Source organism: Lissotriton helveticus, chromosome 1_1 (genome assembly GCF_964261635.1).
Source record: "Lissotriton helveticus chromosome 1_1, aLisHel1.1, whole genome shotgun sequence".
NCBI lineage: Eukaryota > Metazoa > Chordata > Amphibia > Caudata > Salamandridae > Lissotriton > Lissotriton helveticus.
In genome coordinates this window covers 1,180,200,258-1,180,220,609 of record NC_136057.1, presented here as the reverse complement: position 1 = coordinate 1,180,220,609, position 20,352 = coordinate 1,180,200,258, and the positions used below count along the sequence as shown (strand labels likewise).

Below are 20,352 nucleotides of genomic sequence, written 5' to 3'. Positions count from 1 at the left end.
CTGTTTTCAGGAGCTAGATCATCTGTAATAAATGATACATCTCTTTTCAGTTTTACAGTTCCCAAGTTACCAGCTTCTCTAGCATATCAGTTATTTACAACCTGAGAAGCATATTCCAGAGCCAGTGCTACCCATTAACCTGTCAGCAGATGAAAACATACTGCCAATGCGCAGTGTCAAACTAATGAGGGTGAATCAAGGCTAGCTCTGCAACCATGAATCGTTTCCTTTGTGTACGTAGGGATTAAGAGGTCTCCTGGTCTACTCTTCGCCCATTTTCTTATGTCATTTGTAAAACCATACCAGCATTTTCCCTGTATGCAGTTAGCTGGCTGGGGCCTGCACTTGCAGTGCAGATTAAATAGCATAAGTCCACAACACATTTACATGTGTTTCTAAGCGCTCTTTTAAACTGTACACTGAATGGCAGCCCTTAACTTTCACACACTGATAATGCAGGCGTGGGTGAGTCTTAATTTAAAATCAAAAAGCGAAGGGAATTCTGATAGGGTGAACGATCTGTTTTTCAACCTCAAAGGTCATTTTTTGGTTGTAAACCCACCTTGGAAAACGAGGTGAGTTCTATATTTTTTTAAACAGACTGACTTCACCAGTCCTCGAGTCTACAAGCAAATACAAAGAGGGATGCCTTTTAAGTGTTCCGTTTTGGAGGCTAATCTCATTCATGTGAGGTTGGCAGGAAATTGAATCATCCAAAGCAGACTACCAGATAGGACTCTCCAGAAAGGGAAATCCAGCCTACATTTCCTTTTGTAAATACATGTGGCTGATGCATTTGCACCAAACCAGACTTTTCACTAGCCAAACGCCGTCGAATTTAAGTGTTCTTATAAGGTTCACTACAGCGAAGTTAGGCAAAAGAAGATCTAGAGGGTGTGAGAAACCATCCAAATAGAACGAACTACTGACTCTGGAGCTGGGGATCCGGGTTAAAGTCTCTGCGTCGGCTCAACATTCTGTGATTCTGGGCAAAACACTTAATCTCCTTATGCCCATGAACAGCACCTGGATACCCTCAGTGGTGATAAGCCGCGCTATATACATTTGCAAAATTATTGAATTCATAACTATATGTCCATTATTGAGATCCATTGCATTCAGGGTCTCAGGCATGCGTGTATTGAATATTGCTGTTATGGCATTTATTTTTCTTTTAAAGGAAGTATTTGTTTTTTACAGTTACCTTGTGACAAATTTAATGGGTGCTGACTTGAATAATATTGTGAAGTGCCAGAAGTTAACAGATGACCATATACAGTTTCTTATATACCAGTTGCTTCGAGGACTTAAGGTACTAACTTGTGATGTGATATTTTTTGTAAGCTGTGTTAATTTGTGCTTTTTTTGTGGCTGAAATGAATACCTTCATAATGCTGTGCAAGTAAACCCCTCTAACAAGATCTATTCTCTAACGTTTCATTTTGAGGGTTCAAAGAAATCGGATTTTTCAGTTTCTTGGCCACGCTTTTTTAAGCCTGTTTGTAAGTGAATTGCATCTCTCGCTTCTACAGTTAATTTACCAGGTTCCTTCTTACTGGATGACCTTAGACTGTGCTGCCCAAGAATCCTAAAGATTTACAAGTGTAAAGCATATGTCCAGTTGCATCCGATAACTTTGTTCATGCATGGTAATTTTGTCCTGTGTGTTTGAATTCTGCTGTTTGATGTGGTAGAGCTGTGCTTATGGTTTGCGAATGCGCCTTTGATTGGGCATGGCGGAACATAGGTCTAATAACTGCATGTCATTAGAGTATTTTCTGGCAATTTGCTGCTTGTGCGTTATGGAAAAGGCACTCGTTACATGCTTGAGGCCAAAGCTCGGATGGGTATGAACCTGTTTCAGACTGCTGGTTTTGATTGCCCATTTAATTCTGGAATTTCCATTGAGGCAACGTTGTAGGGCTGCATTTGTTACTGCGCAGAATATATATGACACAGTCATGCTTTCATGCATTCTCAAGGATAGATATTTAAATCTAAAACCAAATGATTACTTATTTGTAAGGCAATTGCCTGTTTTTAGAATCCATCTGAGACTTTGGTACCTGCAGCACGTTCGCATACGCTGCGGCGCCGCGCATGGGTGTTTGTCTAGCAGTGTCATCTAAAATATATCATTCCTATCGAGTGACCTTCAGGCCGTTCGGTGGGAAGGGATTAATCCATGGATCATCTTAAAGCCCTTATGATTTTTTTTTCCTGGAATTATAAACTCACACTAGAAGTGTTTTTGTTGACCAGGTTAAACATGCAGGACTGGTAGTTACATAAGGAGAGATGTAAAAGGGAACAAATCAGCGAGTCGGAATTCTATTTTGGCTAAAAAGTGGGCCATACTTGCACTTTTCATAATTCTGGTAAAATCTTTCACAGTTTGGTGTACCTTCGGAGTCACAGGCTCTAGCCTCGCCGATTTACTGTGCATGTACATTTCCAGGGTTGATTTAAAATTAACAGCAGTGAATTTGGTAACAGTAATTCATTGTATGCTTTGTATCCCCCCCTAATTGTAACCAATACACATTAAACATACTCAATATTAAATACAGTCATGATTATGTTTGCTTCTGCCCTACGTTTTGCTGGTGTTTACTTTGCTGCCCACTGTTTGCACTTCCCACCGTGTTTCCACCGGCAGTGACTGATAAATCTCATGCAAGTTACTGAAAACATTAGTGAAATTAGTTGCTTAAAGTAGTTTGTGGCCAAGAGTCTCCCTTCATGCCTTCTTGGTAAACAATTCGTAGTTGTGCCTTCCTGGCATCACAGAATTATTGTAAATCATACACATAGTTTAAAAATATGTATGTGGTTAGTCTACACTGCTTTCAGTGTCTAATTCCATCAACTTGGTTTGCAGTTAGCTATCTAATTGATTCGTTTGATTCTCCTCCTCTTATGCTGTGCCTGGGCAATTAAATATAGTAACAGAACATCTGGAAATGGTGTGACCAATAACAGAAGAGGGAAGGTAGAATAAGAAGCATTTTAGTAAGAAAGTGCTGTTCTGCACACACAGTCCTCTTAATCGTATTGATTAAAACCTGCAGATTGTGCTTTACAGTTCCCTTGAAAGCTGTGATGTTGTCATCCAGTAAAGTACAAGCACCAGCCTGGCACAGCTTTTTCGGACCTTCAGTATTTGTAATGGTGCCTTCTTATTGGTTCGTGCAATTGCAAAAGTACTTTGAGGGATTTCAGTAAGTAAATAAATAGAGAATCACAGCCACATTTTAGGAGCATTTATAATATCACAACAACTTGTTGAGTGGGTGACTAAATTGTGTGGGCAAACAGCAGCCAAAGTGGGCATCCTTCTTAGTGATTTGAGCGGAAATTGATTTCAAACACTACTATAAGATGTGCCCTTGATGCCGCTGGCATGGCTGCTCGGGGAAGCAATTCAAGCCTCCTTTTTAGACACATGGTTGCTCATATCGGGCTTTATACCTGAGGTGTAGCAACATGTATTAGCTCTCCCATTTGATGGAGAACATATTTTTGGGTCTCAGTTAGATCAAATATTTGAGAAAATAAAAAGACAGACGGCAAAGGCTATTGGCGCACTAGAAGCACATACTTTTTGCGGTCCCTTTTTCTGCGTGCCCTTCCTTGGAGGCTTCAAAAAGGCTTCCCCTGAAACCACCATAACATACAATCACCTGCAAAACCACGCACTCTCAAGTAGAGGTTATTCCAGAGGCTCTTACTGGGGAAATAATTAAAGAAAGAGCTGCATCTTAAACCCCCCATACATCGTCGTCGTACATCCCAGTCCCGAAGAACCACCTTCATAGCATCCCACTTTATCGCCTTTGAGGCTGTGCTCTTCCAGTTTTCCTCAAAGTAATGATTCACTAACACAGTGACCGTGTGTGCAAAAACTGGTTCTGCCAAGGCCCCCTCTTCCCCCCCCCCCATCTGCCATAGTAGAATTCTAGGAAACCTCCTGCTGGTTTGATACGAAAACAGAAGGGTGTGGTCCAAAAGATAGCGAGCCAGATAGATGTGAGCATCACACTAGACCAGGTTACCGGACAGTAATTGATTCAACCCAGTTTCAGGGATAGAACATAAGTAGGTGTTGCTTTGTGGGTTGTGCTGTCATGTTTTCATTTACTTGATGCTGACGAATGAGCTATTATCCAGATGAATCTAGACTAATACCCCATGAAAGCAGGTTGCTAGAATTTTTATAAATACTTTTAAGTCTGTTTAGTTGGGTGATTGAACAATAAGATTCTCTTTCCTCTGGATTTTTCAGAGGTTTAGGAAACATCAAAATCGTATTAGCCATAAAGGGGGCTTCTTTTCAAGTCTATGAAAAAAATTGTAGAATCTGACCAGAACTTCTTCATATAGTGTGGCCAATAACCTCTCTGAAATAATCATGTAACACTATCTACTCTTAGGGCTTCAGAAATTAATATATTCTTATTACCTGAATTACCTTTTGTTTATTCCCAGGTTGTTTGTGATGTTGAACATGAGCTGGGCAAATCTGTTCTGTATCGTATAGGAAATCGCCCCTTTCTCGTCTCTAAAAACAGGGGTAATGATCTTGCTTGCTTCACCTTTAATCTAGGTGTATTCTGTTGACTACTTCATAGAATCGTTTCTCTTTACTCTCAGTAAGGCATTCTTCGCTTTATTAAGATCTAAAAGTTTTCCAAGAACCAAAGCTTTGTGCATCTACTTCTGGGATTGCAAATTTTTGTTGAGCTTTGGATGTTTCTATCTATTCAACTAGTTTCACCCTCACCCATTTTGATTTTCTTTTAATGGGTGCACTCTGCAGTCAAGCAGCCATTAGCCAGTGCCTAATTTGTAAAAAAAAAACAGAAGTGCCAGGGCTCTCTTTAGAAAGCCACTGCAGCTTCCACCACGCACTGCCCCAGCCATGCTGCCAATAGTAACAACCCAACTACAATCTGTCACACTTGTACACGTGTAAGAGTTTGGACTATTTCAGGCCTCCAAACCTACAAGAATGGCTTGGATGGCAGGTAATAGTCGTTTTAAATATATATTGAATTAATAATTAACTATTGTTATGGTCATCTCTAAATTAGCCAGGCAGCGCCACCTTATGGCAAACTGTCACAAGTGCCGGTGCTGACAATTAAGTGTTGGCGCAGAGCAACAGAAACCACCAGCTCAAATTAACCCTTTCCCTGCTTATGACGGAACCACGCCGTCATGAGCCATGGGCGGCGTGTGCTCATGACGGCGGCGTTCCCTCATGCTGTGGCCGCTCCCCCCACGCGGCCCTGATTCCCCTGCCTGTGCGGGCAAATTAGTGAGTGGGCGGAGTCGTGACGTAACCACACCGTCATGAGCACAGCTCACCCGTGACTCATTAAGGCATGGTTCCGTCACGAGCATGGCGGAGCCGCGCTCACCTCCCCCTAGCGCCGCAGCCAAGGGGTTAAGCACTGCCTTTAGCACCACTTTTAGACCATCCCATGTCAAGTCCATCACCTATTTCCCAGTGTAGTTAAATGATAGAAAATCCCTGAACTGTTCTGCCACCAATACTTTACATGCTGGGTCTTTAAGCAGTTGTCAGTGTCAGCATAAAGAGCCCACTGGCCTCTTCAGCCGGACTAGCCTCACCTCACAGATTACCTTGGTGTTCTGAGAAGGTCGTGGTCCATCTATCTATATAGTGTCCGAATATGCGGTTGTAAAAATCATATTAATTCTAGCTTCGGGTTTGTGGGATGCTGATAAGTGGGAATAATCAACCTGCGTGGGATAGAACATCCCAGACAGCTAGAAGGCAGTTTACTCCTTTCCTTGGACTACAGTGTCCTCCCATCTGTGACCCCGGTTTATATTTGTTTTTTCATAACTGCATTCTAGTCTCCTCCCACAAAGTGACCTCCATGCCAGGGATGCTAGTAGTTGAGGTAAGTCAAAACTTACATGACTTATTGAATGATAACATCTTCTAATATGGCTTCTCCAAAATACTGTTCAATAAAAGGCCTATAGGCCTTATTAACTTTGAGCTAGGATCTTCACAAAAGTTTCAGAACACAGGCTAGAATCCGTTTCCCCATCTGATACAAACAGACATGTTAGTGTTCATTCTTGGAAGACAGAAAATAACAATGTCAGAAGTTTACCAAGAAATAGTGTTATAAAAAGGATCTATGTTGTGTTAGCTACCCTGTATATTTAGAAGGAGCTTACTCGGTTAGCTGTTATTTCTAGCACAGGTCTTGAAGATATATGGCACTGGATCAAAGAACAGGAAGCCAGTAATGCGAGGCCCTCAGACAGGATCAATTTAAAAGGCTCCTTTTTTAGAGACAAGGCCAGGACCGGCATGGAACTGGACACACTCCTGGTGCCCTTGGTACCGATCTGCTCCTTGCAACATTAGAGGATTCCAAGTAGAGCCAGACACAAAGTTTCATTTTAGTCCTGGAAGTTCTCTAGCTTCTTTCTTTCTCTAGAAAGATTTCAGTTTATGGAACAATATCTCCCTGCCTCTATAGCCCTACTCATAGTATTTTATAGTATTTTTATTTCTACATAGAAGTTCTGATCTGTTGTGGTTGGTGTTTGTTGTAGAGCACGTACTGCCGTAATTTTGCCTAGAGGCCTTGTCCTCCTGTATTCCTGTTCTATTGCACTCAATTTAATTTCCTTTTTTTTAAATTTTATATGGTGGTGAGCTTGGACATGCTAAATACCTGCTTTAAATAGCTGCTATGAATGCATCCATGAATAGAAAGAGTCGCCGTAGAACTCTGGGAACCTGGGTAATAAATAAAAAATACAAAAAGCAGGGCTCCTTCAAAGAGAGCTTCCAGCCTATGCACCCACAGCAGTTTCTTAAAAAGCAGAGATTACATACGCCATTTGTTGTATGTTAAATTCATAGTTTTTACTGACCTAAAAGTTTGTATTGGAGCTTCAAAGAAAACTGCGCAGTGCAAATCATTTGTGACAACAAGTTAAACACAAGTGCACAATAAATATTTACAAAGGATTAACCACTGTTGACAATTGCTCCATTTCTACAAGCATAAAAATCATATGCATGAACTTTACTATACCGGTGAACAACCTGATAAGACACAACAGTGGAATTAGTTGATGTTTCTCTATTGCTATGGTAAATTCATTAGCAGTGAGGTGTACCAGTGTCTCCGTCACAAGAGTGACTCTCCTATTAACGATAAACGGTGCTTAGTTGGATTAATTCATTCTCCAAATGTTTATTTTTGATGAATACACATTCTACTTGGAACATGACTTTAGGTTTGCTACCATTTTGCTTTGGTCCTGATGAAGAAGCTATCAAGATAAGGGGTCGAAACATTCACTTTTTGTCACAAATCACTTGCATCGTGCATTTTCATTGGAGAACCTATGCAAGCTTTAATGTTTATGTCAGTAAAGACTAAAGATTTAACCTACAACAAATGTATGTAATCCCTCCTTAAGAAATTGCCAAGGGAGCATAGTGTGTAGCTCTCTTAGAAGGAGCCCCTTCCATGTCCGCTAAGGAGACCGCTCCCCCCCTCCCCCCTCCCCCCTCCCTCTCCCCCATTATAAGTAAAGTATTCAAGGATCTAACCTCCTCAATCTGTCATTCACGCTGGATCACGTAAAGAAGCATGATATAGTTATTGGGCATATCTGTGCCCAGTGTGGATGTTCTCCAAATTTGGGACTGGTGACTGTACAGAGTGTATCCTCCCCACAACCTTCACTGGACTGGCACATGAGCATGGTTTTGGCAACATTTATATTCACATCATTAGAACGGTTGCAGTTTTTCTCTATAAGTGGCTGTTTCAGAACTGTTACGTCGGCCTGCAGGGCCAGCAAGATTCTGGTGTTCTCTTCTGTTGGACTATTGATAGATGGTTCAGTCCTGAGGACCTTTGTTAACCAGATATTGCCAATACTTGACTCCAGTAGAGAGCGTGTTGCACTTTTGGGTCTTTATAAGGATTATCTTGTTCTGCACAATCATAGATTGAACTAAAGAGTTCACACATTCCAACGTGAAATAGGTTATTTGTTGTAGGTTTTTTATAAACTATTTTAGCTTAAGAAAAACAAATGTAGCCCCCTTCCAGGGAGAGTTGCAGCTATTTTGGCCAGTCGAGGATTGTTAGAGCAGCCCTTCATGCAAATGACAACCCTTCAAGAGATGTGTAGGGTAGCGTATTGGAAGTTTCTGCATTTGTTTACAAAGTGTACAACCTTCATACATATGTGCGAGTGGAGAAGCAAGCGGGATAGGTTCTGCGGTAGACACTTCTATGGAAGCCTTAGATCCCAACCTTTCCAGATCACACTGCTTTGTACTTTGATCAAGGCATCTGAATCTATGGAAGGTAGAGTGTTGATAAAGAAAGTTACTCCCTGTTACTAGTTCCCCAACATGTGTATCATGTGTAGTCTCCGAAGTTACCTCCACTCCACCCGATTAAGGTAAGTATGTACCCTGTGTTGGTGACATGGAGTTCCTTGCCAAGCAACCTGATACCGATTTTCCACATTGATAAGGAATATTGAAGCACGTGACTAAAAGATACCAACACTGAAGAACTACAGCTGCAGGTAAGGTAAGTAACTCCCTATGTAAGTTGGGGATTGTGGTGTTTTTTTGTTTTTTTTGTAGACTGTGGACATTCAGGCTCCCAGTGGTAAACCATTCCTAAATATTGTTGATCAGAATGCAGCTGGGAGCTGAGGCACAATTCCAGACCCTAGGCTGGCAATTTATACCGCCCGAGCCCATCGAGTTTAGAAGTCTATATTCCAACATTTATTTGTTCTTTGAGTTTCTCGAAGTGCTGTAATTATGTCCTCTTTAAAGTGCAAAATGTCTCCAGGGACACCTCACTAACTACAGCCAATGATGAAGAATATTTGGGCTTGGTCGCCCTCACAAGACAAAAATATCAAGTTGCAAAATCAAGGCTCACTACCCATTCTAGGCATAGTTCAACTCCTTGGCATATGGCGTTTCCCCTTAATGCAACAGAACAGACAAATGCAAACATGTTGGAATAGTGCTGAAGGCCTAAAAGCAGTGCTGCAGATGGCAGTAGGTGGTGGGCACCGGCACTCATTGAAGACTTTCATCAGACTTTGACTCAAAGCAAGAAAGAAAGGCAGAAAATGGAATAGAATAGGAAGGAGTAAGACCAAGCGTGACAAATAACCATCAAGAGAGAGAGAGAGAATGGAACTATAGGGTGGTGGAAGAAACAGACAGCTGGAATGAAGACAAGACAAGACAATCTGTGTCAGTAACTGGCTCCTAAGAAAATATTTGTTTTTATGGTCCCACATTAAGCACCGCCTAAACATTAATGCTATGTAGTAGAATTACACGTAGGCAGGCATATGTATCATTGCCCCACAATAAGGTAGTGAGAGCCATATAAATGCTGCAAAATGTTAATTCCCTACTATCTATATTATGTGTGAGGAAACAGGACTTTTATGTGACTGGTGTAAATTTCTGCTGCGTAAACTTTGACATTCTATACTCTCACCTGTTAATTACAGAGCTGTGCAGTCTTACAGTACCTTATGATGACACTGTGATGGGGCAGGGGCGTTCTATTTTGTATGTACAGTGTGATGGTGTTCCAAATTGTCCTGCAACGTGCACCACCTGAACCCATAGAACACTATTCTGTACCCTCACCAAAACCGTAATATCCACCCACAGGCAAACGAAAATGAATAACCGCAGATTCCATTTCTTACTCCTAAACAAGCAGGCAAAAATGTATTTTATTGCATAATACAAACGTTATGAGTTGTTTTTCTACTTCTTAATGTGCAATGTTTTCTTTTTTCTACCAACAGTATATTCATTCAGCTGGGATTATTCACCGAGTAAGTTCATCTCCATGTTTTAGCGAAATCTCTTGTGTGCATATTTCATCTAATCTCCTCTGCTGCCTCTCTATTGCTTTCATTCTCACATTTATGAGACCAGCAGGAATGGGTAGATGAGATAAAAATAACTCGCCAGTGGCCAATCTTGTGCTTGCACATCTTACGTTCAAATTGTGGCCATACCCACTAGGCCTTATATCTTTCAAATGTTTAAACATTGAGTACTATTAGATTAAGTAATAGTAACACTTACTATTTTAAGTGCTGAGAAGCAGGAACACTGTTATGGAGTGGTACATGAAAATCGTAATGTTGTTAAACTTGTCACCTCTAGCCATCATGTTCTAACACTAATCTGTGGACTCTGACTGAATCATTAGACTGACAATGCCTAAGGAATTGTGCTATCTAAATGCTACATACTATCAACCTTGGGTGTTCATCCTTTCCTCATGTAGTCTGTGAGTGATGCAGGAAGTGACCTATAAGAGCAGCATGTTTCTCTGACACTGTTGTGTTTTTCTAATTCAGGACTTAAAGCCTAGCAATCTAGCTGTGAACGAAGACTGTGAGCTCAGGGTAAGTGTAATTTCCGGTATCCATTGACTCGGAGGCTACTTTCGACCCTGTTGAACATGCAACCACCGGGAAACGTTTTTTAAAGCAAATACCATCAGGATATTTTTATTTGTAGAACTGATTCTCAATCATTTTGACTAATATTTAATGGACTAATGCCATAGTTTCATAATGAAACATGATTAACGTAAGATGTGGCTTTTCAAGCATGTTTTCCTGCTCCTTTGAGATGCCTTGGCTCTAAAAAGCCTCACTTCTGTTTTAAAGAAATAAACATCACTTTGTCAACACAGTGGTCAAAACAGTGATGTGCATATATCATTAACGCTTTCTTCTGCCAAAAGTCTGTGTAATTTTGAAAGGTAGAGTTATATTTACTGAATTGCTATACTGAGAAGCTTAGACTTAAAACTAAATCAATTCAAGCACTATCTTCGTCTTTATTTTAATGCATAGGTAAGCAATTTTGTGAGAAGCGAAATTACATTTGTAGTTCCAAGGTAGAAAGCAATATGAAAATCTATCCTCCCAGTGACTTTCGATATTTTTTCAACAATCTTTTCCACAAAACCTCTCATTCGGCATAATAGTTTTGTGGCCACCCAAATCTTATACCACTACAGATGTTGCCTTGTTAGACTTTCTAATGACAGCTTTTCCTTCTCTTTACTACTTAACAAAATCCTGATTACCCTTAAACAATTTTGAGTTTTGCCTGCTTTCCCTCTTCAGTTTGGATGGTGCCTTCTCAGACGGCTACTCAGCCATCTGCCCATGAGGGTATGCAAATTGAAATCTTTTTTTTTTTTTTTGTTCTTACGGGCAGTGGCATTTTCGTTCATAAATAAATACATACTCTGTACTCGTAATGAATAATTCTACCTCTATATTCATCCCCCTTTGAATCTTTTCAATTGCCACACTAATATGAGTAACTTTAGCAATAGCTTACACACACCTGTAGGTGGCGCTGGTTGCCTCCTTTACGACTCCATCCTGCCCAGACAATGACATGCAGCCAGATATAGGTGCCTCCCCTCTACTTCCACTGTTGTTTATTTTTTGTAACCTTTTAAAGGTTTTTTCAATTTCTCTGAATTTAATCTGGCAGTGCAGCACGCATGTCGCCACTGAAGACTACAGACTTCGCACCATGCTACGCTTGTCAGAAACTGATCAGATTGCACAATCTGTCAGGTGTACGTTGGCCAAAAATGACTCCCAATAGTGTACTCCTTGGTGCACACGAAGGCGTCTGGGAAGCGGGAGAAACTTTTTCATGGCTCAACATGAGTAACAATGTTGATCCTGGTCGCCCTCTTCTGGCAAGTCAAAGTTAAAGGCAAGTTGATAAAAGGAGCATAAAACAGAGAAGCTTTCCAAATGCTCCTGTTGGTGGAGGTTGCATAGGACAGCCTTACAGAACCTGACTCCTACATAGTCTTCCTCTTCAGGGCTCATTCTGATTCAAAAGTTGATTTGCCTGAGTTCCCCTGGTCATCGTCAACTGGGGGGTGGGAGGGGGGAGGGGGGGCAAGCAGCTGCCTTTTGGGAGGCCATGCTGCTGACAGTCTTACAGGGGGCTTTCCCCGGTGCCACATGACCCCACTAAGAGTATGCTCACTCTGCCATTGGTGCTATGCCGTACTTGCACTCCTCTGCTGAAGGTCTATGGGAAATGGCATGTGAGGTTTGACCACCAATGAGGTTCTACCTGTGTCACTGGTGGACCTTCGAGTGTCTTATGTGCAAACAGTTCAGGATGGTCAAGACACAGCCAAGTAGATCTTGAGCTCTCTCCTGGATTCTACAGCTATGGGATTCAGTGTCCTCGGCTGCAGGCATACCTGGATGCGTTCCACTGAATTTTTGGGGGATGTCCAGGTCTCCTGAAAGGATATGTCCTACAGTTGTGCTTAGCACTGGCGACAAAGCCGACACAAGCTTGGAGAGTTTGTCCTGGGTTTAGCTTCCCCGTCATGTCCGTTCCACCAGAGGTTTCAGGAGTTTATATGTTAAATTCAGGGCCTCATCTTCTTTCAGCTTTGGCTATTGCAACACATCCAGCATACTGGTAAGATTGTTGGGCCTTTAGAGGAAGAAACAATGTTGAGAAGAGCAGACAACAACATTCTTCCTCCTCCTCTTTGCCTGGCAACTCCACAAGACTGGCTTAATTGGTCCATGGGCAAATATGCAACTGATGGGGGTGTGATTCAGCATTTCCTGATCCACTCCTCTGGTTTTCAGTCACACCTGACCAGCGGATTCTGCAAATCACCCAAGCTTGCTTTTCCTTTTCCTTTCTGGATGCACCTCCGCATTTACCAGTTTTCATGCCTGCTTCAGCTAATTATGTTCATATCCTCTGCTGGGTGATAATGTTGCTTGCAATGGGTGTGTCCTCATAATGCCCAAGGATGAGTTTGGGCTCGGGTCTTGCATCCATTCTTTCTTGATCCCCCCAAGAAGGACAGAGGCTAGCAGCTGTTTCTGATCCACAGTTATGTGATCTTTCCTTGAAATTGATCTTCAAAAGTATGGCAACTGTGCAAGTTCAGCTGGCCTTGAATCACAGGGACTGAATGGTGTAGCTGGACATGTAGAACATGTACTTTCAAGGACCCATCCTGCAGCGCCATAGGAAATAACTGCATTTGTAGTGAGGATCAACTCCCTTTCAGTTCACCATTCTATCCTTTAGCCTTATGTTTGCCCCTGAAGTCTTTACGAAGCTCATGTCTGTAGTTGCAGCCCATCTTCACAGGTCCGGGATACACATGTTCCCATACCTCAATGACTGTTGAAACCGACTCGCCTTAGCTAGTCCCTGACCTCTTGTAGTAAACAATGTCATAACTGTTTATCTTGGGATTATACATAGTCTAAATCCTGTCTACAACCCACCTAAGGGCTTCTCTTCATTGGAGCCATCTTTGGCGGTGGTTCTTTTGAAGATCTGTCTGTCCTCGTAGCAAGTCCAGGGCGCCCAGACTCTGAGCCTGATGCTATTTGTAAAAGCTACTTTGCCATCTATACAGTTTTGAGTCTCTTGAGCTTGCCAGGTCTACTATCCTGCTAGTTTTGCAGGTGAATCTTTCTGGATTCACTATGCTGTGCATTATTCCGCCATCTCGTGGTTGGGTCTGGAATTGTAGCCTATTTTTTCTTGTGGCCCGGGTGGGCTTCGACATACCACCATTTGGTGTCCTTTGTGACGTCTACGTGCTTCCTCCGGAAGCTCCCACCTTTGATCGCCATCTTCAGATTATTTTTTCCACCGTTGGGTCTGGATCGTTGCCGAAGAGTTCCAGAGTTTTGGAAGAGGAATCAAGCAAAATAAAAATATTCTACGAAGAATCAAGTTTTCAGCTACACCCGACTACAGGTCAGGTACCCGGAGCGACGAGGGAGAAGTTTTAACGAACAAAACCTCGTCCTACCGGGACTCGACGTACTTGGCGGCACAAGACGTGGTATGGCAAGATCTCGACGCTGAATCGCCGGAAGAAGGCTTATACACTTACCTATGTCGTCTGGTGGCGAGGGCCTCGAAGGGTATCTACAACATGGTCGTACAGAAGGCTGCACAGACTTATGGAGGAGGAGAAGCCCAAGGCATGTTTCCTCCTGGAAACTCTACTTCCTAAACAGACTAGGAGCCAACTCCTGCCCATGCTCCCTAGTGTGTTGGACCAGGGAAGAGAGGCCTTTAAGGAGCCACCAGTATGCAAAGCTGTGACACCTAGAACGGAGAAGTAGTACTTCAAAGGACCCTGCATACATCCAAGTGTCAGTGCCAGCCGACTCCATAATTGGAGCAACAGCTAGGAAGAGGGCTAATGTTCCCAAGAATGCCGCACCACCTCCAGACAAGGATAGTAGGAGGATGAATCTCCCAGAGAGAAAGGTGGAGAGTACATTGACGCATCGCAAATTCCAACGCCCTGATCAACAGGCACGCATACCAACACTGGGATAAAGTGGGGCAGCTCCTAAAGCATCTACCAGATCAGTACCAACAAAGGGCAACTCACCTCATAGAAGAAGGAAAGAACATGGTGAACACATGCCTGAAATCAGCATTGGATGCTGCAGAAACATCGAGCAGGCTAATGGTGATAGGAGTGACAGAAGACACGCATGGCTCAGAATTTCGGGATTCAAGCCAGAGGTACAAAGTAACATCTTAAATACACCCTTTAATGGAGAGCAACTGTTCGGCACTCCAGTGGACAGCCAGTTGACACAGCTCAAGAAGGACAACGAAACAGCAAGGTCACTGGGAGCGTTGCAGTTCAGGGGAATGAGAAGAGGCACACCCACAAGGAGGCCAGGTGGTAGAAGTGGAGGCAACGTGCTGACCACATCGCACCAAACGTTCCAGTAAGGCTACCAAGGGAACAACCAAGGCCAGCTGCAGCAGGGACAGCAGCACAACTTGCAGTACCAACCCCGGGGACAGTCCTTTTGAGGGCATGGAAGCGAACTAGGACAAACACGAAGGGGAGGACAACAGCCCTCAACCAAGTGACTCTGCCATGCATCAGGCCCCCACCCTAGCAACACCTCAGGGTGGACGGAAAGACAAAAAGAAAAAATGCAGCCAAACGTTCAACGACAAACAGTACCTCGAACACTCAACACCGGTAGGGGGAAGAATAAGAGACTTTATCCAAGAATGGAGGAAGGTCACATCGGACAAATGGATACTAAACATCATACAATACGAATACTGTATAGATTTAGAAAGACAGCCTCCAAACAGAAAACTAAGAAGAAAGGCACACTCAGCAAAGGAGGCAGCTATAGGCACAAGAATTGCTCAGCAAGGAGGCAATTAAGGTGGTACCGCAGAACCAAAGGAACAAGGGGGTTTACTCAACTTACTTCCTGGTGCCAAAGGTGGACGAAACATTAAGACCTATCCTAGATCTAAGGTTCCTGAACAAATTCATAAGGACTCAAAGGTTCAAGATGACCTCCCTACAAGAGGTAATACCACAAATACAGCAAGGAGAATTCATGGCTACTATAGCTTTAAAGGAAGCATACTTACACATCCCCATCAACCACAAACACAAGCGCCTACTAAGGTTTGTGATCAACCAAAGCCACTACCTTTTCTGGCATTCGGCCTGAAATCCGCACCAAGGGTGTTTACAAAATGCCTAGCAGCTGCCGCAGCACACCTACAAAGGTAATGGATACACGTATACCCCTATCTCGATGACTTACTCGTAAAGGCAAGTTCGTACGGTCAATTCAAACTACACATCCAGCAGGTCATACTAACACTGACAGGACTGGGCTTCTCGATTCATTGGGAGAAATCGTCAACAGAGCCAGATCAAATCAAGATCTTCTTAGGGGCAGAGATCGACTTCATACAGGCCAAAGTATTCCCCAGCAGGACGAGAACATTGGCGATACTGAAGGAAACAAGTCATTACCGCAAGGGGCCACTTCTGACCGTGAGGTTGGTGAGCAAGCTAATGGGAATGATGGAGTCATGCATTTACCTAGTCCAAAATATTAGACTACACATGAGGCTATTCCAGTAATGGATACAGCAGCAATGGTCACAGGCAACTGGGAGTTAGGAAGATCTAGTGGTTGTCACACACGCAGTGTATCAGGAAAACGCGTGGTGGAACAACCAAAACAGATCACAGGGGAAACCATTCACACAACCAACTCCAACAGTTACCATCACCACGGACGCCTCTCAGCTGGGGTGGGGCGCGCATATGCACAAGCTCAAGGTGAGAGGGCTTTGATTGCAGCAGGATGCGGTCAAGCACATCAATTACCTGGAACTAAAAACAGTGTTCCAAGCCCTGAAAGCATTTCAGAAGCAGCTGTACAAAAACATGGTGTTGATCCAAACAGACAACACCACAACCATGTTCTACATCAACAAGCAGGGAGGAACACAGTCAGCGCTATCGAGGCTAGCACAGGAGATATGGACATGGGCCATCCCACTAAGGATAGACCTACTAGCAATACATCTACCAGGGAAGGACAACGTGGAGGCAGATGGACTCAGCAGGCAGACGTCCGCATCCCACGAATGGGAGATCAACCAACAGGAATTACAGAGAGTATTCAGGAAGTGGGGTACACCACAAATAGACCTATTTGTAACACACCAAAATGCCAACACTTCGTATCCAGATAACCAGACCATCGGACACCAGGGAATGCACTATGTATACTTTGGTCAAAGACATTTACAAACGCTTTTCCTCCAATCCTACTGATGCACAGGGTACTCAGCAAATGCAGGATCAGCATCATGTCACTGACAGTGGGCCACCTCAGTGGGCCAGACAGTCATGGTTCTCGCAAATTGTGGAGATGCGCAGGCACCAGCACACAGATTCCCAATAAGAAGGGACCGGTTAACAATGCAGAACGGAAGGGTGCTACACCCAGAGCCAGAGTGCCTCAGCCTGGCAGCATGGCTCCTGAAGAGACCTAGAGTTTGCACACCTCAAACTACCGGCGAGCACAATGGCAGTGCTCAGGAAGGCAAGAAGACCTACCACAAGGAAATGCTACGTAGCAAAGTGGAAGAGATTCTCAGAATGGTGCATTAGGGAGAAATCGCAAAGGAAAGAAAATCACAAGGGAGTCAACAATGCTAAAATACTTAACACATCTACTGCTAAGCAAACTAAGCTACACATCTCTAAGGGTACACTTAGCGGCGGTTGTGGCTCACACTAGAGGAGAAACAGGGAACAGTTTCTTCACCTCCCAAGTAGTAAAGAGATTTCTTCAAGGAGCGAAGAAGATCGCACCTCAAAACAGAATGCCAGCACCAGCATGGAACCTCAAGGTAGTGCTAACCCAATTGATGAAGGCACCATTTGAGCCCATGCACAAGGTTACACTGCACACGCTCACACTAAAGACCGCCTTCTTAGTAGCTATCACATTACTACGGAGAGTAAGTGAGTTGCAGGCGCTAACACTTCAAGAGCCCTACCTGCAGATACACAGTGATAGGATTGTAATGAGAGCAGACCCACACTTCATGCCAAAGGTGGTCACTTGGTTCCACATCAGCCAAACAATCCAAATACCTAGTTTTTTCCAAACACCAACCACAAGCACGGAGAGAGCGCTTCACACACTGGACGCCAGGAGGGCGGTGATGCAGAATATAGAAAGGACAAAGGAATGCAGAAAAGCAAAGCAACTCTTTGTTTTCCTTTGCAAGCAGTTTTTTGGGATGACCAGTTACCAAAAAATACCATTGCACGATGAATTGCACAAACCATTCAACTATGCCACAAACAAGCTGAGCAACAGTTACAAGGAGCAGCTCATGCTTACTCAACAAGGAAGAAAGGAGCTACAATTGCGTTTCTAGCTAACACACCGATTCAAGATATTTGCCAAGCTGCAACATGGCCTTCAGTGCACACGTTCACTAAGCACTACTGTGTGGATATCCAAATGAACAAAGAAGCGCAAGTGGGACAGAAGGTCTTACAACACATATTCAGTATCCAGTGCTCATCTTTCACCCAGCCACCACAATAAGGACAAACCACTACAAAGTCTATGCACAGCATAGTGAATCCAGAAAGATTCACGCTGCAAAACGTATAGTGTCTTACCTGTCAGTGTAGTTTTGCAGCTTGAAGACTTTCTGGATTCACTAGCGAACCCACCCTCCTCTGCTTGAAAGATGAGACCGGAGTAAAGGGATTAAAGATGACCAAGACAAAGAGAATAAGAGGAAAAACCAGAATAACACAAGAAAAGAAAAAAGAATCTGAAGATGGCGACCAAAGACGTCGACATCATGAAGGACACCAAATGGTGGTTTGTCGACGCCCACCTGGGCCTCAAAAAAAAAAAAAAAAAAGACCAATTCCAGACCCAACCATTAGATGGCAGAAAAATGCACAGCGTAGTGAATCTAGAAAGTCTTCAAGCTGCAAAACTACATGACAGGTAAGAAACTATACTTTTCCAATGCTCTGTCGCACTTGCGGCCCCTTGAGTGGAATTTGCACCTGCAATGGACCCAATATTGGGAGTGCCTGTTGGACAATTTCCACATCTGAGGATGCTTCTCATGAGTTTGTAGTAGTGGATGACAGATACCAAACTGTCATACATTGGGCTGTTATGTTTTCCCCTTGAGAAGCAATGATGTTGACTAAAGCATCATATATAGGTCCACTTCTCTGGGGTAGTGTAAATCCGGGCCATTGTGCTTCGTCTGAACAGTGTCTCCGCATAAACATGCTGAAGCTGTGTCATTCGGGTTACCTTCGTGGTGCTTTTTTTTTTTTACCATTAATCAGAGGCTGATCAACTCACATATTCATGGCCAGCACAACTGGATTGTGGTACTGCTGCAAGCAGGGCTGTGTGGGCACCTTGGGAGTTTGCTAATAAATCCTATCTGCATCAAGATCGATGACCTCATCTTGCTGACGAGGAGTGGCCTCTACACCTGGATGTGGTTCACACACCAACAATAGGATGCACTCTTAGAGAATCTCCTCTCTGAAAACCCCTCAGCGTCCAGCATTTTGCCCTCCAAAGTTTCCACCTTGTGGGTCTCGAAGTAATGTGTTACACCTTTGGTGGGACTTAAGCCTTCTGTAGCATTTCCAGCTCTGCCCCTAATTCCATGCGTTCTGAGCAAAGTTAGGTGAGATAAGGCATAGATGTTCCTGGTGTCCTCGGGTTGACCTTGCAGGATCAAGTTCTCCGAACTTCTGACCCAGAGCCTTTGCTCTCCACTTCAGCTTCATTTTCAGGAGGATTACTTTCCCAGCAACAGGACGGGGTACTCCATCCAAACCTCCACAAACTACTTCTACATGTGTAGAAATTGAGTGGAACCAGCTGACTTGACAGTTTTTACCTTTCCCTAAGAAGTGGTGAGTCATTTTTCCCCCGAGTCTATATATTGATACCCTTTGGCTCGATTTGTCATCTGCTATGTGGTGAGGCATGATGACCCATTGGAAACAAGATTGTTTCAAGTTTCAAGGTTTGTTTTGTCTGTGACCCAACAGAGTTTAACAGTGGGCATGTTTGGTATTACCTTGTTTCCTGACAAACTGGTTCATCAGAAGCATTCAACCTTTAATCCAAAAAATGGTGACACCCTTCCATATCAGGCAGTCAGTTACATATTCTTCTCTCTACCACAACCATTTAAGGAGGAATACACATTAGTGTTTGGCCCTATGATGTGCGCTTACTTTCTAGATTAAGTACTACATTGTTGATCAACTCTTCATTTGTGTTGCCCATGTGGATAAGGGGAATGTGGTCAAGAAACTAACATCCTGATATATTGTCCTCTGCATCAAACTGTGTTTTGTGTTGACCAAAATGGACTCTCAAGAGGACCTTGGGGCACAATCCACAAGTGTGAAGATTGTGACTAGGGCCCTGGGTCAGGTTGGTCCCATTTTGGACATCTACCTAATTACTAAATTAGTTTCTGTTAATTATTTCATTAGGCACTATTGAATTGATTCTCTAGCAACTAGGAGGACTGTTTTGCTTATTCATTCTAGCAGGATGCCCTTGTATCAGTCGACTCCTGGAACCTACTTCTTTTTGGTGGGCATTGCTTTGGTGCTAATTCAGATGGGAGGAATGCGTAGATGGAGGTATTGTTCAGAAGAATAAGTTGATTAAGTTTCATAATTCACTTTCTAGTGGATTCTCTTTTCACCCACAAAGGGTATTTTAGACCAGTGCCAGTTAGTTGGAATTGGTGAGCGGTTTGTGACTGGCAATGTAACTGTTGCTGAGCCTAGAAGCTAACTTTTTCTTTGAGTACTAGCAAGCACCTGGAACAGCAAGAACACATGATTG

At 43.3% G+C, this 20,352-nt stretch overlaps 1 protein-coding gene across 1 annotated transcript in view; it reads left to right on the top strand.

Moving 5' to 3' along the window:
- Positions 1-20,352, top strand: part of MAPK11 (mitogen-activated protein kinase 11) — a 212,278-nt gene that overhangs the window by 101,827 nt on the left and 90,099 nt on the right. Inside the window, exons 4-6 of the mRNA XM_078679120.1 lie at positions 1,201-1,312; positions 9,874-9,903; positions 10,438-10,485. Coding sequence (XP_078535246.1) covers positions 1,201-1,312; positions 9,874-9,903; positions 10,438-10,485 — 190 coding nt within the window. The remainder of the gene's footprint in view (positions 1-1,200; positions 1,313-9,873; positions 9,904-10,437; positions 10,486-20,352) is intronic.